At 54.7% G+C, this 18,296-nt stretch overlaps 1 protein-coding gene across 6 annotated transcripts; it reads left to right on the forward strand.

Moving 5' to 3' along the window:
• The first annotated feature begins 219 nt into the window (after positions 1-219).
• On the forward strand, positions 220-18,247 carry AIFM2 (AIF family member 2). 6 transcript variants are annotated; one of them, XR_013338670.1, is made up of 11 exons: positions 220-460; positions 8,154-8,347; positions 8,940-9,055; positions 10,425-10,544; positions 11,260-11,352; positions 13,088-13,196; positions 14,133-14,285; positions 15,640-15,840; positions 16,126-16,321; positions 16,894-16,975; positions 17,561-17,626. XR_013338670.1 is itself a non-coding variant. In XM_077778596.1 (10 exons), the coding sequence occupies exons 2-9, from the start codon at positions 8,170-8,172 to the stop codon at positions 16,275-16,277; spliced, it is 1,122 nt and encodes a 373-aa protein (XP_077634722.1). In that variant the 5' UTR covers positions 220-460; positions 8,154-8,169; the 3' UTR covers positions 16,278-16,321; positions 18,179-18,235. The 6 variants fall into 6 exon arrangements, 5 of the variants coding, with proteins under 5 accessions (XP_077634722.1, XP_077634720.1, XP_077634721.1 ...); XM_077778596.1 differs by lacking the exons at positions 16,894-16,975; positions 17,561-17,626 and adding an exon at positions 18,179-18,235; XM_077778594.1 differs by lacking the exon at positions 16,894-16,975 and having other exon boundaries at positions 17,561-17,640.
• Positions 18,248-18,296: the final 49 nt, after the last annotated feature.

An 18,296-nucleotide genomic window follows, 5' to 3' on the forward strand; every position in this document is an offset into this window, starting at 1 on the left:
CCTGCCCGCCACCCCTCCCGACGCCGCGCACAGTGCCTGCGTTCAGCGGGTGCCAGGCGGCGCGGTTGGCCGAATTGGGATTTACAGGCGTGCGGCCGGGGGCTGGTGATCCGCCCGATGTGGAGCCGCTCTGAGCTCTCGGGGTTTCCGCGGGGTCTAGGCAGACAGGCGGCCGAAGCCTGAGGCGCGGGGAAGGCGTTCCTGGCTTCGAGNGGAGGGGCCTGGCCTGGCCTGGAAAACGCGGTGGATTGCGGATTGAGTCCGAGAGCTCCGTCCACTGGCGGCCGTTGTGGACCTGGTGGGGGAGGGCGGTTGCTCAAAGTACCCGGCCCAGGCCTGCTGCACCCCAGTTCCTTCAGCATACGAAAACTGGGAGGGTTAGGCCCGGAGGCCAGGGTAGGGCAAACTTGCCCCCCTGCCCCGCCCCGTCGGCTCCTCGAAACTTCTGAGGTCTTCCCAGGTAAGACGGGCGGCCCTCTCCACGCCCCCCACTCTGGGAGGCTCGAGAGTCACCTCTGGGTGGAAGCTAGTGTCACGGGGCAAGAGGAAAGTCTGTAGGAGGGAAATCCCTCGGGTTACCCGAGCGCCCAGACTCCGGGGTGCACTAGGAGGGCTGCTTCTTCCCCACGAAGTCCCAGTTTCCGCGGGGACAAAGGCCAGTGGTCCCAAACTAACCCTTCCGCATCTGGGAAGGCCGGGAATCCTGAAGTTCACCAGGAGCTACTTTTAGGGGGTGATGTTGGGCGCTTTCCTTCCAACACCACCCACTAAACACACCGGCCTTTCCCCTCCAGCAAGAGCCCCTCTGATCCTTGGATGTACCGTCGCGGCGGGGAGAGGAGAGGCCCTTGGGAGCTGATGATCCCACAGGGAGACAGGCACAGGGCAGAGGGTCACACAGTTTGGGAAGGGGCTTTCGGGTGTCCCAGCCAGCTCCTACCTTGTGTTCAAAGGTCAGCATGTACAGTATGTAAAATATCAGAGAGGCCTCTTTAGGCTGGTGTGCATACATGCATGTGACCATGCTAGTGCCCCAAACTCTCAGGCCCCCCTGCCCTCACCCTTGTGGCCAGAGGAGCCCTGGTAGGAGCCCTGGGTGTAACCCAGCATCTGGGGAGCTTCTGCCTTAGGAGGGGAGACTCAGGCCCAGTTGCGCCTGGCCTTGTTCAGGACTACTTAGCGTTAGGGGGTGGGGCTGGGCTGAGCCGGTGTCCCCCAGGGCCAGCCTGGGCTTTGGTGGTGAAATGAAGAAGCCAGGGCCCAGACACGGGCAGTGAGCAGACTGTAGGTCGGGGTGTTGAGGGAACCACAAAGCGACTTGCTCCCAGGGGAGTGTCCAAGTTCCATGGCCATGATTTTCTCTTTGAGTGTACGGGACACCTGAATGAACCTGTCTGCCCAGAGCCACCCCGTCCTGGGCCAGGAAGGGACGGGCCCCTCTCCATATTTTCTGTTCCTTCAGGAATGGGTCTTTTCTGGGTTAGATTCAGTGTGTCCCCTGAGGGGCCAGCTCTCACTCAGCCTGCGCCGTGAGGGAGGCTGCCTGCCCCTCTCACCCCGCAGGTTCAGGGTGAGTCACATTCTAGTGGCCCCCTCATCCCGACAGCCACTGTGGAAGTATGGCCATGGAGATCTACCCTTGGCATGAGTCTGATGACTCAAAGCATGGCCTGTTTTGTCATCTCTATGAAGCAATGCTGGGGCAGTGTCCTTACTCTGGTCAGAGCCCAAATGGGTGCTGCTGTGTTTCTGAAGCATGACCTCTTAACAGCTTTGGCACAAATGTAACTCCCTTGCTTTTCAGTAGATTCCTAACAGCCCCTTGTTTGTGTCGTTAGAGAAAAATCATCCTGTGGTCCGGCTGGCGTCCTTGGCAGAGAAAACAGGATTTACTGGGAAAATACAAGTGTAAACCAGATTGTGTGTGTGTGTGTGTGTGTATGGAAGTGGGCAAATGCAAAATTAAATAGGAGTTGCTGGACAATTAGGATTTGTTCTCTTGGATGTTCTTTTATTTATTTTTATTTTGAGAGGGAGAGCGCACATGTGCTCATGTGCAAGCAGGGGAGGGGCAGAGAGAGAGGGAGAGAGAGAATCCCAGGCAGGCGCTGCACCATCAGCGCTGCGCCTGACACGGGGCTTGAACTCATGAACCCAAACCCAGAGATCATGACCTGAGCTGAACCCGAGTCAGACACTCAAGGATGCTCAACTGACTGAGCCACCTAGGAGCCCCTGGACATTCTTTTATGCTAACATTCCTGAGTCTAGACAGATTTCGTTAAGATTCTCTGGGGTCACTCTCTCCCTTGGCTTGATGTTCAGGTCAAAATCAGATGATGGAGTTGGTGGTTCTTCAAACAGTTGAATCTAGAGTTGCCGGACACCTAGCGATCCCGCTCCTAGGGATATATACTCAAGAGAATTAAAAACAAATGTCCACACAAAAATTTTTTACAGACGTTCATAGCAGCATTATTCATAAGAGCCACAAGGTGGAAACAGCCCAGATGTCCATCAGCTGAACAAATGGATAAACAAAATGTAGTATCTTCATACAGTGGACTATTTTTTTTTTCAATATTTTTTATTTATTTCTAGGAGAGAGAGAGAGACAGGGTGAGCAGGGGAGGGTCAGAGAGAGAGGGAGATACAGACTCTGAAATTGGCTCCAGGCTCTGAGCTGGCAGTCAGCACAGAGCCCGACGCGGGGCTCGAACCCACGAACCGCGAGATCACAACCTAAGCGAAAGTCGGACGCTTAAGCGACTAAGCCACCCAGGCGCCCCCATACAGTGGACTATTAACCATAAGAAGGAATGAGGGGGTACCTGGGGGCCTCGGTTGGTTAAGCGCTCGACTCTTGATTTCAGCTCAGATCATGATCTCACGGTTCGTGGGATTGAGCCCCGCATCGGGCTCTGTCCTGACAGCATAGAGCCTGCTTAGGAGTCTCTGTCTTCCTCTCTCTCTGTGCCCCTCCCCTGCTTGTGCACACACACTCTCTCTCTCTCATAAATAAATAAACATGAAAATTGCAAAAAGAAGGAATGAAATAGCGATGCATGCTAGTTTGGATGACTCTTGAAAAAACTATGCGAAGTGAAAGAAGCCAGGCACAGAAGGTAAGGAATAGGCAATCTATAGACACAGAAAGATTAGTGGTTGCCAGCGGCTGGAGAGCAGAGGGAACGGGGAGTGAGTGCTAATGGCTAAGAGGTTATTTTAGGGGTGATGAAAATGTTCTGGGATTAGGTCATATGATGGTTGCACAACTTTATGAATGTACAGAAACCGCTGTATTGTTCAGAAACCCCTGTATGTTCAGAAACCGCTGAATTGTATACTTTAAAATTTTATGATATGTGAATATCTTAAGTTAAAAAAATAAATGATAGGAGGCCTGCCTTGTTTTTAAACTCTTATTATTTCTGTAAAAATGAAAATACTCCAACAATACATGGGGCACCTGGGTGGCTCAGTTGGTTAAGTGTCTGACTTCGGCTTGGATCTCAACAGTTTGTGAGTTCGAGCCCCACAGTGGGCTCTGCTCTGACAGCGAGGAGCCTGCTTCATTCAGATCCTCTGTCTCCCTCTCTCTCTACCCCTACCTTGCCTCTAAAAATAAACATTAAAAAAATATTTTAAAAAAAGTTCAAAGAAGAAATCTAAAACATCACCTGGTGACCACTCTTAGCATTCTGGCTTATAGCACAAGTTCTGGTCAGAGTGTTAAGGATTGAACTTGGAAAAATTATTGAACTTGTTTCCGAAGTGGGGAGAAACACCCACACCTGTTCAGTGCAGAGATATGGATAAAAGTGCAGCGAGTCTGGCTGATGTGATCATTACGTGTCTGTGTGTATACGCCTGACTGCACAGACGGGGTGAGGCTTCACATGCTGTTCTATTCCCTGACTTCTTAGGGATAGCCTTTTCCTTCCCCCTAAGACTTTGTATTTATTTTTTTATTTAAAAAATGCTTTTTAAGTTTATGTATTTATTTTGAGAGAGAGAGAGAGAGAGAAAGCACGGGAAGGGCAGAGAGATGGAGAGAGAATCCCAAGCAGGCTGTGCACTGTCAGTGAAGAGCCTGATGCGGGGCTTGAACTCATAAACTGCTGAGTCCGTGACCCGAGCTGAAACCAAGAATTGAACGATCAACTGACTGAGCCATCCAGGCGCCCTTAAGACTTTATGTTTTTAGAGTAGTGTTGGGTTCTCAGCAAAGCAGAGGGGAGAGTACAGAGATTTCCCATATGCCCCCTGCCCCGACACAAATACAGCTGCTCCTGTTATCAGCCTCTCTTACCAGAGTTGATACACCTGCATTGACATAATCGCCCAATGACCATAGGGTTCACTCTTGGTTTTGTATGTTCTGTGGGTGTGGACTAACCATGGACAAAATCTTCATGTGAAAAATCATCACTCTGAAAACAAATGGCTCCAGAATATTCCATCGTATGGATGTATAATCGTGTAGTCTGCCATTTCTGGAGGCTTCCATTGATTGATGGCATCTCCCACTTGCGGAGGCTGTTTCCACAGCACTCCTGCTATGTCAGAACATCATCAGTTGCACAGATGCTTTTTGACCACCTTTAGGGTGTGTAGCTGGGAATGCAGGTCTCTGACTTAAGCCAGGTTAGGTGTCCTGCAAAGTAGGTCGTGCCTAGCAGAGCCTCACTGCCCTTGGGGCCACGGGAGAATTAGCACCAGAAGATCCAAGGAGGGCTGGCGAGTCCGAGAGTGTCGGGGAGATGAGGCCGCTGGGGGGGAAGGTGCAATGGGCCAGGGAGCTGCCAGCCTCCATTCCTCAAGTGGGAGCGTCAGAGGCTAATGGAGGAGAACAAATTCCCCAAGAGGCCTCAGGCGGCGGCTTGGACGGTAAAAGAGCTTCCCCTCCCCAGGCCCAGCTTTGGCGCCCTCCTGGGCCTGGCTATGCCCTCAGGCCCCAGACCCTCCACTGGGAGCTCTGGAGAAGCAATTTGCTTTTATTGAGGGGTGTGCCTAGTTGGGCAAGGCCAAGGTTAGGCTTCCTTTGGGGAAGCCAGTTGATGATCTGGGGGGCTAGGTGGGGGCAGGGAGTCAATTCTTTGGCCAACCCACTGTCCGTCAGGCCCATGCTGGGGTTGCTGGGCTCTGTGCCCTGGGAAGGAGCTCCTGGTGGTCAGAGCCCGGTGTTAGGCCCAAACACTGCCCTGGCAGCCTGACACGTGTGTGCTGGCACCTGTCACCTTCCCTCCTGCTCTCCCCACTTGTTCCCTGAACTCCTCCCACCCCCAGTCCTGCTGCCACTGGACTTTGTGGCCTGAACTTTTCTTCAGCCTTTGGTGAAGGCTCCTCTCCTCGGCTGTTTTTCAGGGCTCTTCCTTGAGCTGCCCCGTGTGCTCCCTGTGAGCACCCTGTGTGAGCTCCCTGAGCTGCCCTCCGTGAGCTCCCTGAGCTGCCCTCCGTGGTCCAGTGTGACCTGACCCACAGTGGACCCTGTCTTCCCAACAAGTTGTATACCCTCTCCAGGGCCTGTGCCCTACTTGGAAGCAGAGTTCTGTGGCTCTTCCCCCACCTCCTTGCTGACTGCTGCCCCCAAGAGTAGGCTGGCACGCAGTAGCGGCTGTGTTGAAGGTGAAATGCACGTCTTCCATAGCCTGCCTCATTGTCTGCCACATTCAGGCCCTGCTCCGCTCTTGGTATCCTCTCCTGACCTCTGGCTGGGTCTCTGGGCCCTCTTGGGGCCTGGCCTTGCGAGATAGTCTCCTTCTGGCCCAGTTGGCACATTCAGCCTGATGAACCTCAGGGGACCAGCTCTGGACATCCTTTTTGAGGGCCTGGAACAGTGAAGGTGGCTCTGGCTGCTGGGGACTTGTCTTGGTCACAGCCCTGCTGAGGACTCAGTTTCCTCATCTGTAAAATGGGTGGAATGTACAATCCTTGATGCATTGGGGACCATTCAGCCAATGAGGAACAAAGTTAGATCTCTTCTGATTTCCTGGGCCTCACCCTCCCAACCCCCCTCCCCGACACCCAGGTTCTGTCTCCCCAGGGGAGACATGAAGCAGCGGGGATTTGAATACCAACGAGAATGGTGCCTGGAGGCCCAACCAACCTTAAACCAAACTTAAATAAGTGGGGGAAGATCCATGTCTTGGAAACTTACTTGTGCAAGGACATCTCAGGGTGTCGCCTCCCATTATAGGCCCAAGGAGGGGAGGGGTTGTGCCCCAGGCCACACAGATGGTGCAGGACTGAGTAGTGGCCTTCCAGCTGCCTGTGCTGCTGTCTGAGAGGGTCCCAGATGGCCTGGAACATGCTTCACCACTGAGCCTTTTGACAGCTTGCTGTCTGTCCTTCAAGGTTGTCCTGAGTTCAGTTTCTTACTTCTCTGTCCCCCACTCCCCCGCCCCCACTCCCTGAGCGAGCCCTGAGGCCTGGACCAAGAGCGCCTTTCTCTGGGGCTAAGCTGTGCTGGGGACCAGGCCCCTTGCTACAGCCCCAGGCTGGCCCCTCGGCCCTCCACCGAGGCCTACCCTGGGATAGACCCGGTGACCTGGGGCCTTGGGAGGGTGCGCCTGGTGGACAGTCTCCCAGGCTGGCCCGAGAACTCGGGTCAACTTTGCTACCTTCTTCTTTTTCCTTGGCGTCCAGTGGTTCAGTGTCTAGTGACCTCTGCCTCGGAAATCGCCAGTGTCTGCTTCAGTTCTGGGCCAAGCAGTGGTTCTCTAATTTTAGCTCCTCAGGGATTCAACCAGTTGCTTCTCAGTTTCGCAGGAGCTGGTCAGGCTGCCGCAGTCCACGTGTGGGTGTCTGGGGCACTCTTGGCTTGCAGATCTGGTTTCCACCCTCTGCAGATGCTCTCACAGATGACCTGTCCCAGGCATGGAGGGCATGGAGCAGGACCTTGCCCCCCACTGCCTCTGACCGGAGCCTGTGTGATCCGGGTTCTCCCTCACCCTCTTCCTACCAGCAGGTGTTTCTTTCTGCCCCCTGGGGGATGTGGCTCATCGATCTCGGAGCACATCTGCTGTCCCAGGAATGCTGGGGGGGGGCGGGGCTGACTTGCCTACTGCAGGTCCCCCCTCCACTGCTATGAACTTAATCATACCATATCCTGTTTTGCACATTGATTGTCATAACCTGCCAGTTGATCTCCTTAGACCTGGGGCTCAAGGAAGCCAGGCAGAATCAGTGTCTGGTTGGAGCAGCGCTTAAAGAATTTTGTTTAGTTCTCTGAATGTGGCCTGTGCGTGCCGGTTCCCCACAGGCGTGCCACTGCTGCTTGCCACGGTGCGCCTGCCCAGCTTCCCTTCACCTCATGCACCTCGCCCTTGGAGTCTGCGAGTCCTGCCCTCACAAGGGCAGAGCCCATATCTGTCGGTCTGTCTGTGATTATGGCACCGTAGCACAGAGCACGCCCCAAAGCAGGAACTCAGAGGTTAATGTGTGTTGTCGAGTGAAGAAATATAATGAGTGCAAAAAATGCACAACAATTTAATGTGGGCAAAAAGGAATATTGTCGGTGCCCAGATTATCTCTGGAAAGATTCATAAAACTTGGTAAGAGTGGGTGCCTTGGAGAAGGGAGCTGGGTGGTTGGGGAATGGGATGGAGTTAGGATGTGCCTTGTTTCTTTGGAATTTAATTCAAATGTTACAACTTTGGAATTTCATTAATAGACACATAATTTAGAAATTTAGATTTAGATTTAGATTAGAGAGATCAAGTCACAGGGTGCCTGGCTGGCTCAGTCCTTAGAGTATGTGACTTTTTTTTAATGTTTATTTATTTTTGAAAAACAGAGAGTGAGTGGGGGAGGGGCGGACAGAGAGGGAGACAACAGAATCCGAGGCAGGCTCCAGGCTCCGAGTTGTCAGCACAGATCCTGATGCAGGGCTCGAACCCGCGAACCATGAGATCATGACCTGAGCTGTAGTCAGACACTTAACCGACTGAGCCGCCCAGGTGCCCCGAGTACGTGACCCTTGATCTTGGGGTTGTGGGTGTGAGGCCCATGTTGGGTATAGAGTTTACAAAAAGTAAAAAGTAAATAAAAAGATCAAGTCTTGGCATGTGGGGCCCTTCTTGCTGTGGGCACCCCTGCCCTCCCAGCGCTCCAGACCCCCAACTCTAATATGGTCTCTCCCCCTATCCCAGCAGCGCCCGGTCCCAGATGGGGTCCCAGGTCTCCGTGGACATGGGAGCTGTGCACGTGGTGGTCGTGGGCGGTGGCTTCGGTGGGATCGCCGCTGCCAGCCAGCTGCAGGCCCTGAACATTCCCTTCACGCTGGTGGACATGAAGGACTCCTTCCACCACAACGTGGCAGCCCTCAGGGCCTCCGTGGAAAGCGGTAATGGCCTCTCTCCCGGGGCTTTCTTTGTGAGAGTGGGCTTGTCACCGCTGTGGGTCTGGAGGTGGTTTTCTCCACTTAGGGCATGGCCTGAATTCTACTTTTAGAGCAGTTCTAGAGATTTCTTTTTTTTTTTTTTTTTATGGGTTTTATTTGTTTGTGAGAGAGAGAGACAGCATGAGCAGGGGAGGGTCAGAGAGAGAGGGAGACAGAATCTGAAGCAGGCTCCAGGCTCCGAGCTGTCAGCACAGAGCCCGACATGGGGCTTGAACCCACAAACCCAGATCTTGACCTGAGCCGATGTTGGATGCTTAACCGACTGAGCCACCGAGGCGCCCCCAGTTCTGGAGATTCTTAAGAAGGTCACTGGCCTTAAGCCGCGGCCATATCAAGGCTGTAGAAGTAAGAGCTGGAGCTTCCCTAAGGACCTTGTGAGGCCCAGGCTGGTGCTCTAGGGGGTGGTGGTATCCCTGGAATACCACTGGCTCAGCTGTTTGGCCAAGGATGCCCCTCAGGAAAGGCTCTGAGTTATTCTGGCTTCCGGTGAGCAGCCCACTTTTACTCTGTGACCCCCTCTGTGCCCATTCCCCAGGGTTTGCCAAAAAGACCTTCATTTCCTACTCGGCGACCTTCAAGGAAAACTTCCGGCAGGGGCTGGTAGTAGAGATAGACCTGCAGAATCAGACGGTGCTGCTCGAGGATGGCGAGGTGAGTGTGCTGGGGGCTGACCCGACCCTCAGCTGGCTTCAGGAGCCCCCCACCCTGCCCCGGGGGCTGCGGCTGCTGGGGGGAGGAGAATGCAGATGCTCTCAAGAGCTGAGGGAGTTGACTGTGGCCACTACATTGTGCTGGGTGGGTAGCAGAAGCCTCGTAAGCAAAGGCCTGACCACAGCAGCCACAGAGTGTGGTGGCAGCCTTTTCCTCGGCCTTTCCTATACGCCAGGCACTGTCTTAAGCCTTCCTTAATCGCATTTCGTGCCCACCATGACTCTGCGCAGGAGGTGGTGTAGCCTCACTTTACAGAGGGGTTAAGTGGCTTGCCCGAGATCCCACACCTCCTAAGAGACTCAGCCAGGATTTGAACCCAGGCAGTGTCACCCCAGAGTGTACGCTCTGAAGCTGGCATCCCGGACCAGGCCTAGGCTTGGCCAGCCCGCGGGGGCCTTCCTGGCTGTGTAGAACCAAAGGATAGGTACGCACGTGATCCCACATGGCCCGGATTGGGAGGTCACTGGGGCAGAGGTCTCCATTCCTGTCTGCACCCGCTGGCCCCGGGTGGAGCCCACGGCCTGGTGTACGACTGCAGTGACTGGAACTCCATCAGTGAGCTGCTGTGCATCGTGTTAAGGGTCACCTCCAGCCTGGCCCTTTGATCTACTCGAAGCTCAGGGGGCACTGGAGAGAGGGGACTCAGTTTCCGTCCTCAGTGATTTCGTGGGAATCAGTCTTTCTTGAATTAATTTTTGGGCTGGGGCATCTCTTGATTGGAAAGATTACAGAGTCTCCTTGCCCTGTGGTTTGGGCTATGCTCCTTAGAGCCCTGGAAGAGACCATGAGGGCGTCTCGGGCCTCCACGGGGAAGGAGCTGAGCGGGACACAGCCCCTCCGTTCCCCTCTCCCCCAGAGCGGCTCTGGGTTTGCAAACTTGATGTATTTAGGCTCCAGACAGAATTTCCCTTCTTCCCTCCCTCCCCTCCTTTTTTTCCACTGGAGCATAAGAAGTTTCCAGTAAAATCCCTGGGAGATCCTAAAGTGACCCTACATGGGAAGCTAGAGTCCCGCTTATCTCCACGAGTAGTGTCCTGGCCCTGCTCGCCCCCCTGCTGCGGTGGGAGCGCACCCCTCCCATTTCCGGAGGAAGGGGCTCTGGGAGGAGGTACAGGCCGCTTCCTTAGGTATATCCCGGGGCTCTGGTGCTACCCCTTGGCCCAGTGTCGTGGTTTTGCTCCTTTCAGAGGAGGGTGGCCTCAGTGTGCCCAAAGTGGCCTCCCCGACCTTGCGCCTCTTGCCCAGCCACCTGATGGCACGCAGCAGTGGCCCAGGGCTGCCCTCACTTCCTTTCCTTTGCCACCCATAGGCCCTGCCCTTCTCACATCTTATCCTGGCCACTGGCAGCACCGGGCTCTTTCCGGGCAAGTTTAACCAGGTTGCCAGCCTGGAGGTTGCCATCCAGGCCTACGAGGACATGGTAAAGCAGGTGAGCTGCCCATTGGCTGGGGGGCGGCGGGGGGGGGCAGCGAGGGCCAGGTGGACCGCCGGGAGGCTGGAAGCGCTATGGGGACCCCTGGGCGCAGCCACGAGGATGGGGAGTTACTAGGAAGAGACTCCCTGGTGGAGACGTTTGTCCCTGTCGTCGAGGTCTGGACATGAGCACCCCAGACCTCATGCAGTGACTGCTGTGTGTGTCACCGATTTGTCTCTATTGGGGTCCCGTTTGCACAAGGCTTTGTGTTTCACGGAGCAGGCTTGGAGCCATGATCTCAGGCAGCTTTCACTGAGAGGTGGGGGGGCAGGGTCTGGCACCCCTGAGAGGTGAGGAGTGGAGACCCAGAGAAGGGTCCTGGGGTGAGGGCTGCCGCGTGACTGTGGCCATCTCCTGCCCCCTCTGACAAGCTGCTGGGGAGCCTGGGAGCCTCTTGAACCATCGTGAACAGACGTGAGTGTGAAGGCTAGGGTCCAGGCTGTGAGCTCAGGCTGCCCTGGGCCGCGGTCACCTGCCGCCTGGGGCTAATACAAGAATCGAGGCAGAAGATGCAGGGAAATGTACAGCGGGACCTGGCCCCGTGGAAGCACATTTGAATTCCCTCTTGGGAAAGGGTGCTGTCCTTGTCTTTGGCCATGGTGCCCGCGCCCTAGCCGAACCACAGGGCAGCCCGGGTCTGAGGCGTGTTTCACACTTCCTTCCGCCACAGGTCCAGCGCTCCCAGTCCGTGGTGGTAGTGGGAGGCGGCTCTGCCGGAGTGGAGATGGCGGCGGAGATCAAAACCGAATTCCCCGAGAAAGAGGTGGGCATGCGGCCTTGCCTTTGGGCTCTGAGCCCAGCTTCTCTGCGTGTTGGCCGGGGTGGTGGTGCTCTGTGAACTTGGAGCGGGAACACGTGTTTCCATGCCCTGCCGTTTGCACTGGGGGGTCCCCTAAAGGCCCTTTTCTGGAGAACCAGGGTGTGTCTTTGTTCAGCGAGGGCTCCTGCCCTCCGCACCAACCAGGAGGAGTGAGGTGAGCTCCTGCGTCCCCTGCAGCGTTCCAGCCTCTTGAAATACAAACATAGACCTTGATTCCCTCTTTTTGCCGATGACTGGCTTGCACAGACTCCAGCGGCTGGTGTTCCGTGGGGGGCCAGCAGTGGCTGTTTGGTCTTCAAGAGACCGTAGGCTTTGCCCTGGGTGGCCGCGCGGGGGGCCTGGAGTGCAACCCCTTCACTGGCCGTGCTGGCGAAGGACTGGCCAGCAGCCCCCCTCCCCTGGGAAGGTGGCCTTGTTCCCTTTTAATGCTGCAGGGATGGAGAAGCTGCCTGGTGCCCTGGGGAGAAAGAGAGCATCCCAGCAGGATGCAGAGGCTCAGCTGAGGGCTGAGTGATGCTGGGTAATTATGAGACCTTGACGCAAGTGCTTGCATGCAGCTGATGCTAGACCAGCTTCTGAGAGCCACGTGGGCCCTGTGGCTGGCTCTTTTTCTCTGCGGAAGGGCAGGTTGGCTTTGAAAAGCAAGATCAATATGGACTGATTTAATTATATGGCTATTCTCTGACGAATTATCAGTAATTATTATGAGCAATTGATGTAAAGGTTTATTAATTTTAATTGATGGGGTAAAGACCAGTCTGAGGTAGTAAGTCAGTCAGTATGGCGTCTGTTTATAATTGGTAGAGAGATACAAGCAATAGTAGCCACCCTATGTTAAGGAGTCAGTATGTGCTTTATACATGTTTTCCCAATCTGTCATTACAAATATCCTATGAACGGGACCGGATCCCTGTTTGACGGGCTCTGCGGGAAGTACAGACTGGATACTGAGATGAGGCTTTAACGGAGGCAGCCTGACTTTAAAGCCCGAGCTTTAGGGGCGCCTGTGGGGCTCAGTTGGTTAAGTGTCCGACTTTGGCTCAGGTCATGATTTCATGGTTTGTGGGTTCGGGCCCCACGTCGGGCTCTGTGCTGACAGCTTAGAGCCTGGAGCCTGCTTCAATTTCTGTGTCTGCCTCTCAGTCTGCCCCTCCCCTGCTCGTGCTCTGTCTCTCCCTCTCTCAAAAAACAAAACAAAACAAAACAGAACACCAAAAAAACAAAAAAACCCCAAGCTTTGAAGACCACTTGGGGCTGCACCCACTCTCTTGTGCTCTCACCCAGACAGGGAGTCGGCCTGCCTGCAAGTGCTGGTTTTAGAACCAGCTGTAATGTAAATGTCAGCCTGAGTTATAGTTAGAATGTCAATGGCTTATTTATAGACTATAATTATAGGTGCCCAGGGTTGCTTGAAAATAATTTCCCACGTGGCCCCGGGGGCGGTGTGGGGTGTGGGGCACTGGTGCATCCTCAAAGAGACCAGATGTGGGCTCCGGCCTGGCTCGCCATGACCTGGTCCCGGCACTGGGCAGATTACTTCCCGGGGTCTCGGCATCCTCATGTGTAAACAGGTGGTTGGTGAGGAGGTCAAAGAGACAGACTGATGGTGCTTTTAAGCCTCTTTGTGTGAACAGGAGACTCAGTGGCTCCTTCTCTACTCTGTGTTCATTTGTCCCAGGTCACTCTCATCCACTCCCAAGTGGCCCTGGCCGACAAGGAGCTTCTGCCCTGTGTCCGGCAGGAGGCGAAGGAGATCCTGCTGCAGAAAGGCGTGCAGCTGCTGCTGAGTATGTGTGCAAGTCCCCCCGCTGCCCCTGGCCTGGCCTGGACTGGTGAGATGTGCCCCAGCAGGAGGGCCCTCAGTGTCCCGGGGTTGAGCCTTGTCCAGCTGGAGGCTGTGTGTGTCCTCAGACAGGGCAGAGGCCCCGGGATGTACGGGAGTCCCCTGCCATGGGGACAGCAGTGTCCTGGCTGTTGCTTTGGACACAGTGCAGGTGGGACCAGTTTGCTGATTGATTTAAAAAATCACCTAAAGGATCTGACCTGACTTATGATGACTCTGCGGTAGAGAGAATGGCGGGGTTTTTTTTAAATTTGTATTCAGAAAGTGAGGAATGTAGCCTTTGATGAGAGCAGGAGGGGAGGGCACGCCCAGCTCATTCAGAGAGCGGGGCCCAACCCTGGCACTGTGACCGCTACATTCCTGGGCTTTGGCATCTGCGCTTTTCACAGGGCGGCGTGATGTCCCTGATCTCTGCAGACCCCTCACAGCTCCCAGGCTCCTTGTAGCTGGCCGTGCCATTCCGTGACCGTCTTTGCTTTGAGGCAGTGCGGAGAGTAGGCTGGCTTCCGGACTTTTCTTGCTTCCCCCTCAGTGGTGCGCCCGGAGAGCCATCCTGCCCGGTCAGGATGGCGTAGCTGACTCCCTGGGAGGTGTGGTGGAGCTCTCCCTCAAGCAGCTCTTCCCAGAACGTCTTGGGAAAGTCAATTTCACTTTCGCACACGGCTTCTGGGAACTTTCCTCCCTTTGGATCCTCCAGGGTGGCCGCAAGTCCACATTGTGCCTCTTGGGGCAGCAGGGTGGACTGGCAGAGGGACAGGGAGGAGGCCAGGAGCAGAGCAGTCGCTTAGCTGGGCCCCAAGGGCCCAGGCCTTCCCCGGCTTCTCCTTGGCTTGGGCCCCAGCCCCCTGCCGGCCTCCTGCCCACAGATCTCCCTTGACAGGTGAGCGGGTGAACAACCTGGAGCAGCTGCCTCTCAACGAGTATCGAGAGCGCATCCAGGTGCACACGGACAAGGGCACAGAGGTGGCCACTAACTTGGTGATTGTCTGCAATGGTATTAGGATCAACAGCTCTGCCTACCGCAGTGCGTTTGGTAAGCAGGGCCCTGTGCCCAACCCCCGGGCTGCCTCCTCGCCCTCCAGCCGCCACAGGCCCCACAGGCCCCACAGGCCTCTCCCCCGGGAATCAGGTCGCCATCCCTTCTCCCTCCATCCCAACAGCTCAAGTCTCTTCTGAATGATGACATCAGGCTTTAAGTTCGAGTCAGAATCCACTCTTGTGCCTTCCTCAGCTGTGGCCCTGACTTAGCCCAAGGTGGCCCAAGTGACCGATCTTTCAAAATTGGAGCCCACCCTCTTGTAGTGAGAGATGGGAGCAGGTTTCAGGGTGAAAGAAAGATCCATTGTTTCACTTTCTTGGAACAAGAAGGAGAGGAAATTCCTGGGTCAGGCCTTTTGCTATTCTCAGGTATGCAGTTTTCCCCAGACCCTGATCCAAACATTTGGCCACTGAGCTTGGAATGACCATTTGGGGGAGTAGAGGAAATATTGTGGCTTGAACTCTCCAGGTCACTGAAGGTGCGAAGGGGTGGGGTCATGGTCTCCGTGTGTGAGCTAGAGGCTGTCACTCTTCCTCAGGCCCCAGGATTGCTGTGTCCCAGGTCCCTATCATTTACTCCGTAGCACCCTTCCTGGACAAGGAGCTCCTGTTTGGGCCCTACAGGAAGGAATTGGCCAATCACAGAAGAAGGAAGCTAAATCCAGGCCATGAGTAGGGGTAGGGTTGAGCCCTTATAATGCACAGAGATCCCAGAATTTCACACCCATTTGTCTTAATGTTATGTTTCCTTTTTTTTTTTTTTAATGTTTTATTTTACTTTTGTGGGGGGGAGGCAGACACACAGGAGGGACAGAGAGAGAGGGAGACAGAGGACCCGAAGCAGGATCTGTGCTGTCAGCACAGAGCCTGATGTGGGGCTCAAACTCACGCACCGTGAGATCATGACCTGAGCCGAAGTCGGACGCTTAATGACTGAGCCACCCAGACACTACTTATTTCCAAAGAAAATTCTTTTAAGTCCCCTTAAAAAGGAGAGTTTATCATTTCCTAGAGCCCTACATTTACTTTAAAAATCTCGTCCATGTTCAGAAGGAAATTCGACCCTTGGCTAAGTTGCAAGTTAATCACTCTAAGTCAATCAGTGTCAGTCACTGTAACTTAGAGAGTCCGATGCATTCTATGAAGTGGCATGTTCTGTCTTCCTGACCAGTTTCCGTCTTGGAATAGTCACCTTGCCTCTGCAGGGAGAGTTCTGAGGTGAGGAGGTGAGGCAGAGGTGAATTTGGCGGCCGTGTCCCGGAGGGTGGTGTAGCCAGCCCCGGAGGCCAGCCCCACTGCTTTCCATGGCAGCTCAGGGGACTGGCGTCAGGGTTGGCTCTTCCCGGCAGAAAGTCACCTGGCCGGCAACGGTGCCCTGAGGGTGAACGAGTACCTCCAGGTGGAGGGCTGCAGCCATGTCTACGCCATCGGCGACTGCGCAGATGTGAAGGAGCCCAAGATGGCCTATCACGCCGGCCTCCACGCCAGCGTCGCCGTGGCCAACATCGTCAATGCCAGGAAACAGAGGCCCCTCAAGGCCTACAAGCCAGGTAAGGAAGCCGCGGGTGCTTCGCAGCGTTAAGAGAATTGGGTTAGACACGGCAGAGCCTTCGCGGGCTTTCGGATGAAGTGACCCTGGAACAAACCGAGCTGGTGACGGAAACCTCTTTCTGGAGCCCTTCAAAAATGAGTCGGGACTCACCCGCCTTCCTAAAGGTCAGATGCATTTATTTCCCTGTCCTCAGACCGCGGGCGTGGGAAGGTTTGTGCTCTGGCAAGGGCAGGCGCAGAGTGGTGAGCGGGGGCTAGCGTGTGTGCCTGGCTCTGCTCCGCAGGCGCACTGACGTTCCTGCTGGCCATGGGGAGGAACGACGGCGTGGGGCAGATCAGTGGCTTCTATGTGGGGCGGCTCATGGTTCGGCTGGCCAAGAGCCGGGACCTGTTCGTCTCCTCGAGCTGGAAGACCATGCGGCAGTCTCCACCCTGAGCGGGAGCCAGGCCACTGCCTGCCGAACAGATGGCTTTGACGAGGTAGCCGCCTGACAGATGCCAAAGAGCAAACGCTCATGTCCTAGAGTAAGATGCCTGTGATGTGCTAACCAGAAACCCAACTTACATAAAACAAAACTGGGAGAGAAAGAGAACTGGAGAGGGAGAGACAGAGGCATTAAAAAAGAAAAAAGACACTCCCTAGAGGATTCTTTCTGGGTTTGGAGAGGTCTGCTTGCAGTTGTGCTGGTTCAGGAGTTCACCTGGGCCCGGGGAGGGCATGGCCAGCCTTCTCTACCCCAGGCTCCTCGTGTGTGTGTGCGCGCGCATGCGTGCATGGTGGCATTCAGGGCTCTCAGAGCAGGAGACAGTGGGCTCTCCTGGCGGCCGGCATCCTGTGTGTTAGGGCAGACAGGGGAGCCTGCACTGTGAGGCCAGCTAAGGGGCGGGATGCGGGGTCGAGATGGTCTGCACCCCGAGCCTCTTCCATCACGTCATGGGTGGGGGAGCCCGTGCAGTCTGCAACACCCAGGTTGTTAATAGGTGCCTAATATTAAACCCTTAGTCCCTGTAGCTGTTCATCTTTGTGAAACGCTACGTATTTCTATTCCTAGATCCTGATGATATACCATAGGTTACTTTTAAGAAGAAAGAGTTAGATAAATGTCCCTCCTGGTTAGCCTGTCCTAACAGAGAGTAAGTTTTTCCAAAGCTAACGGGTTAAGACTGAAGCCTGGGCCGCCAGCTGCTGGACGTGCCAAATAACGGGACCCTTGGGTGGGTGGCCATTGGGCTAACACTCAGGGAGCAGGGGGTGCTCAGCATGCTTCTAGGCTGCTGTCACGGTCAGCTTTGTAAGAGACAGGACTCTGGCGGATGCTGGGGGTGGGAACCCTGTGGGACCCTCTGGGGTTTTGTGATTCTGGTGTCCTGGACGACCCCAGTGACATTTGAGTGGAGGCCCAGCCGTGCGGCAGTGCCTGCCACCGACCGTGTTAAGGTATGTAAATGACTCCTGTGCCTGGGAGAGGACTTCCAGTTGGCGGGGAGTGAGCTTATTTTGGAAGACACGGGTTCAGTCTCCATAGTGGAAGTGGTTGGTGATCTCACTGGAGTAAACGCAGGCCCTGCTCACTTTGGAGGGTGGCCTCTGGGTACTTGGCCAGAGTGCCTGGGACACTGGCCTCCCTGGGGTTCTGAGTTCCCCCTGTGTGGGTGATGGCTCAGGTCGGTTCCGTTTGTTACCCAGGCCTAAGTGAGATGTGTGTCTCTCTCCCAAAGGAGGAACGCACTACCGTCCTTCGCCCAGGGCTCCGTGCCAGGGCGCCGCGGCCAAGCAGACTCCTCTTCTGGAAACAGGACCTGTAGCCTGAGAAACAGGCCACTCTGAGCTGTCTGACCGGGGTCTGGCAGGGTAGGGGTCTCGGCCCATTAGCGACAGGCCTTGTTCTGTTTATAACATTTTACAAGTGTCCACCCGTGGGGACGTGGTTTTCCAAGCTGAGGAAAATGTTCCAATAAAAGAATATGTTGTAAGAAAGACACTGGATCTTCTGTGGTTTTTTTTTTTCCCTTTCATTTTCTTTTTCTTTAAAAAAAACAAAAACAAAACAAAAGCCTGAAGCAAAATCTTTTTAGGAGTAGATACAGATAGTATTGGGTAGGGGCTGAGGCACTAAAACAGAAAAGAAAAGCACCAGTGGGACGCCTTTCCCATCGTCTTCTCTCCATCACTGACCACAGACAGCCGACAAAGCCCCAGTCACTTCTATGCCCTCTTCCCTTGCAAAAAGGAGAAACAAGGCTTTAAGAATTTTGAAAGGATTTTTTTTGTGTGTGTGTAAAAGTCAATGCTATAAATCTAAAACGAAGTCTGTTTTTTTTTTCTTTTTAAAAAAGTTCTAAAACAAAGAGGAAGAAAACACATGGAAAGGAGCCCCTGGTGGAGACCTGGTTAATCACAGCCGGAGGCTCTTCTAACCGAGAATATAAAACGCAGAGGGCCCCTTCGGTGGCC

The sequence above is a fragment of the Crocuta crocuta genome, unplaced genomic scaffold (assembly GCF_008692635.1).
Source record: "Crocuta crocuta isolate KB4526 unplaced genomic scaffold, BGI_CrCroc_1.0 scaffold167, whole genome shotgun sequence".
Lineage (NCBI taxonomy): Eukaryota > Metazoa > Chordata > Mammalia > Carnivora > Hyaenidae > Crocuta > Crocuta crocuta.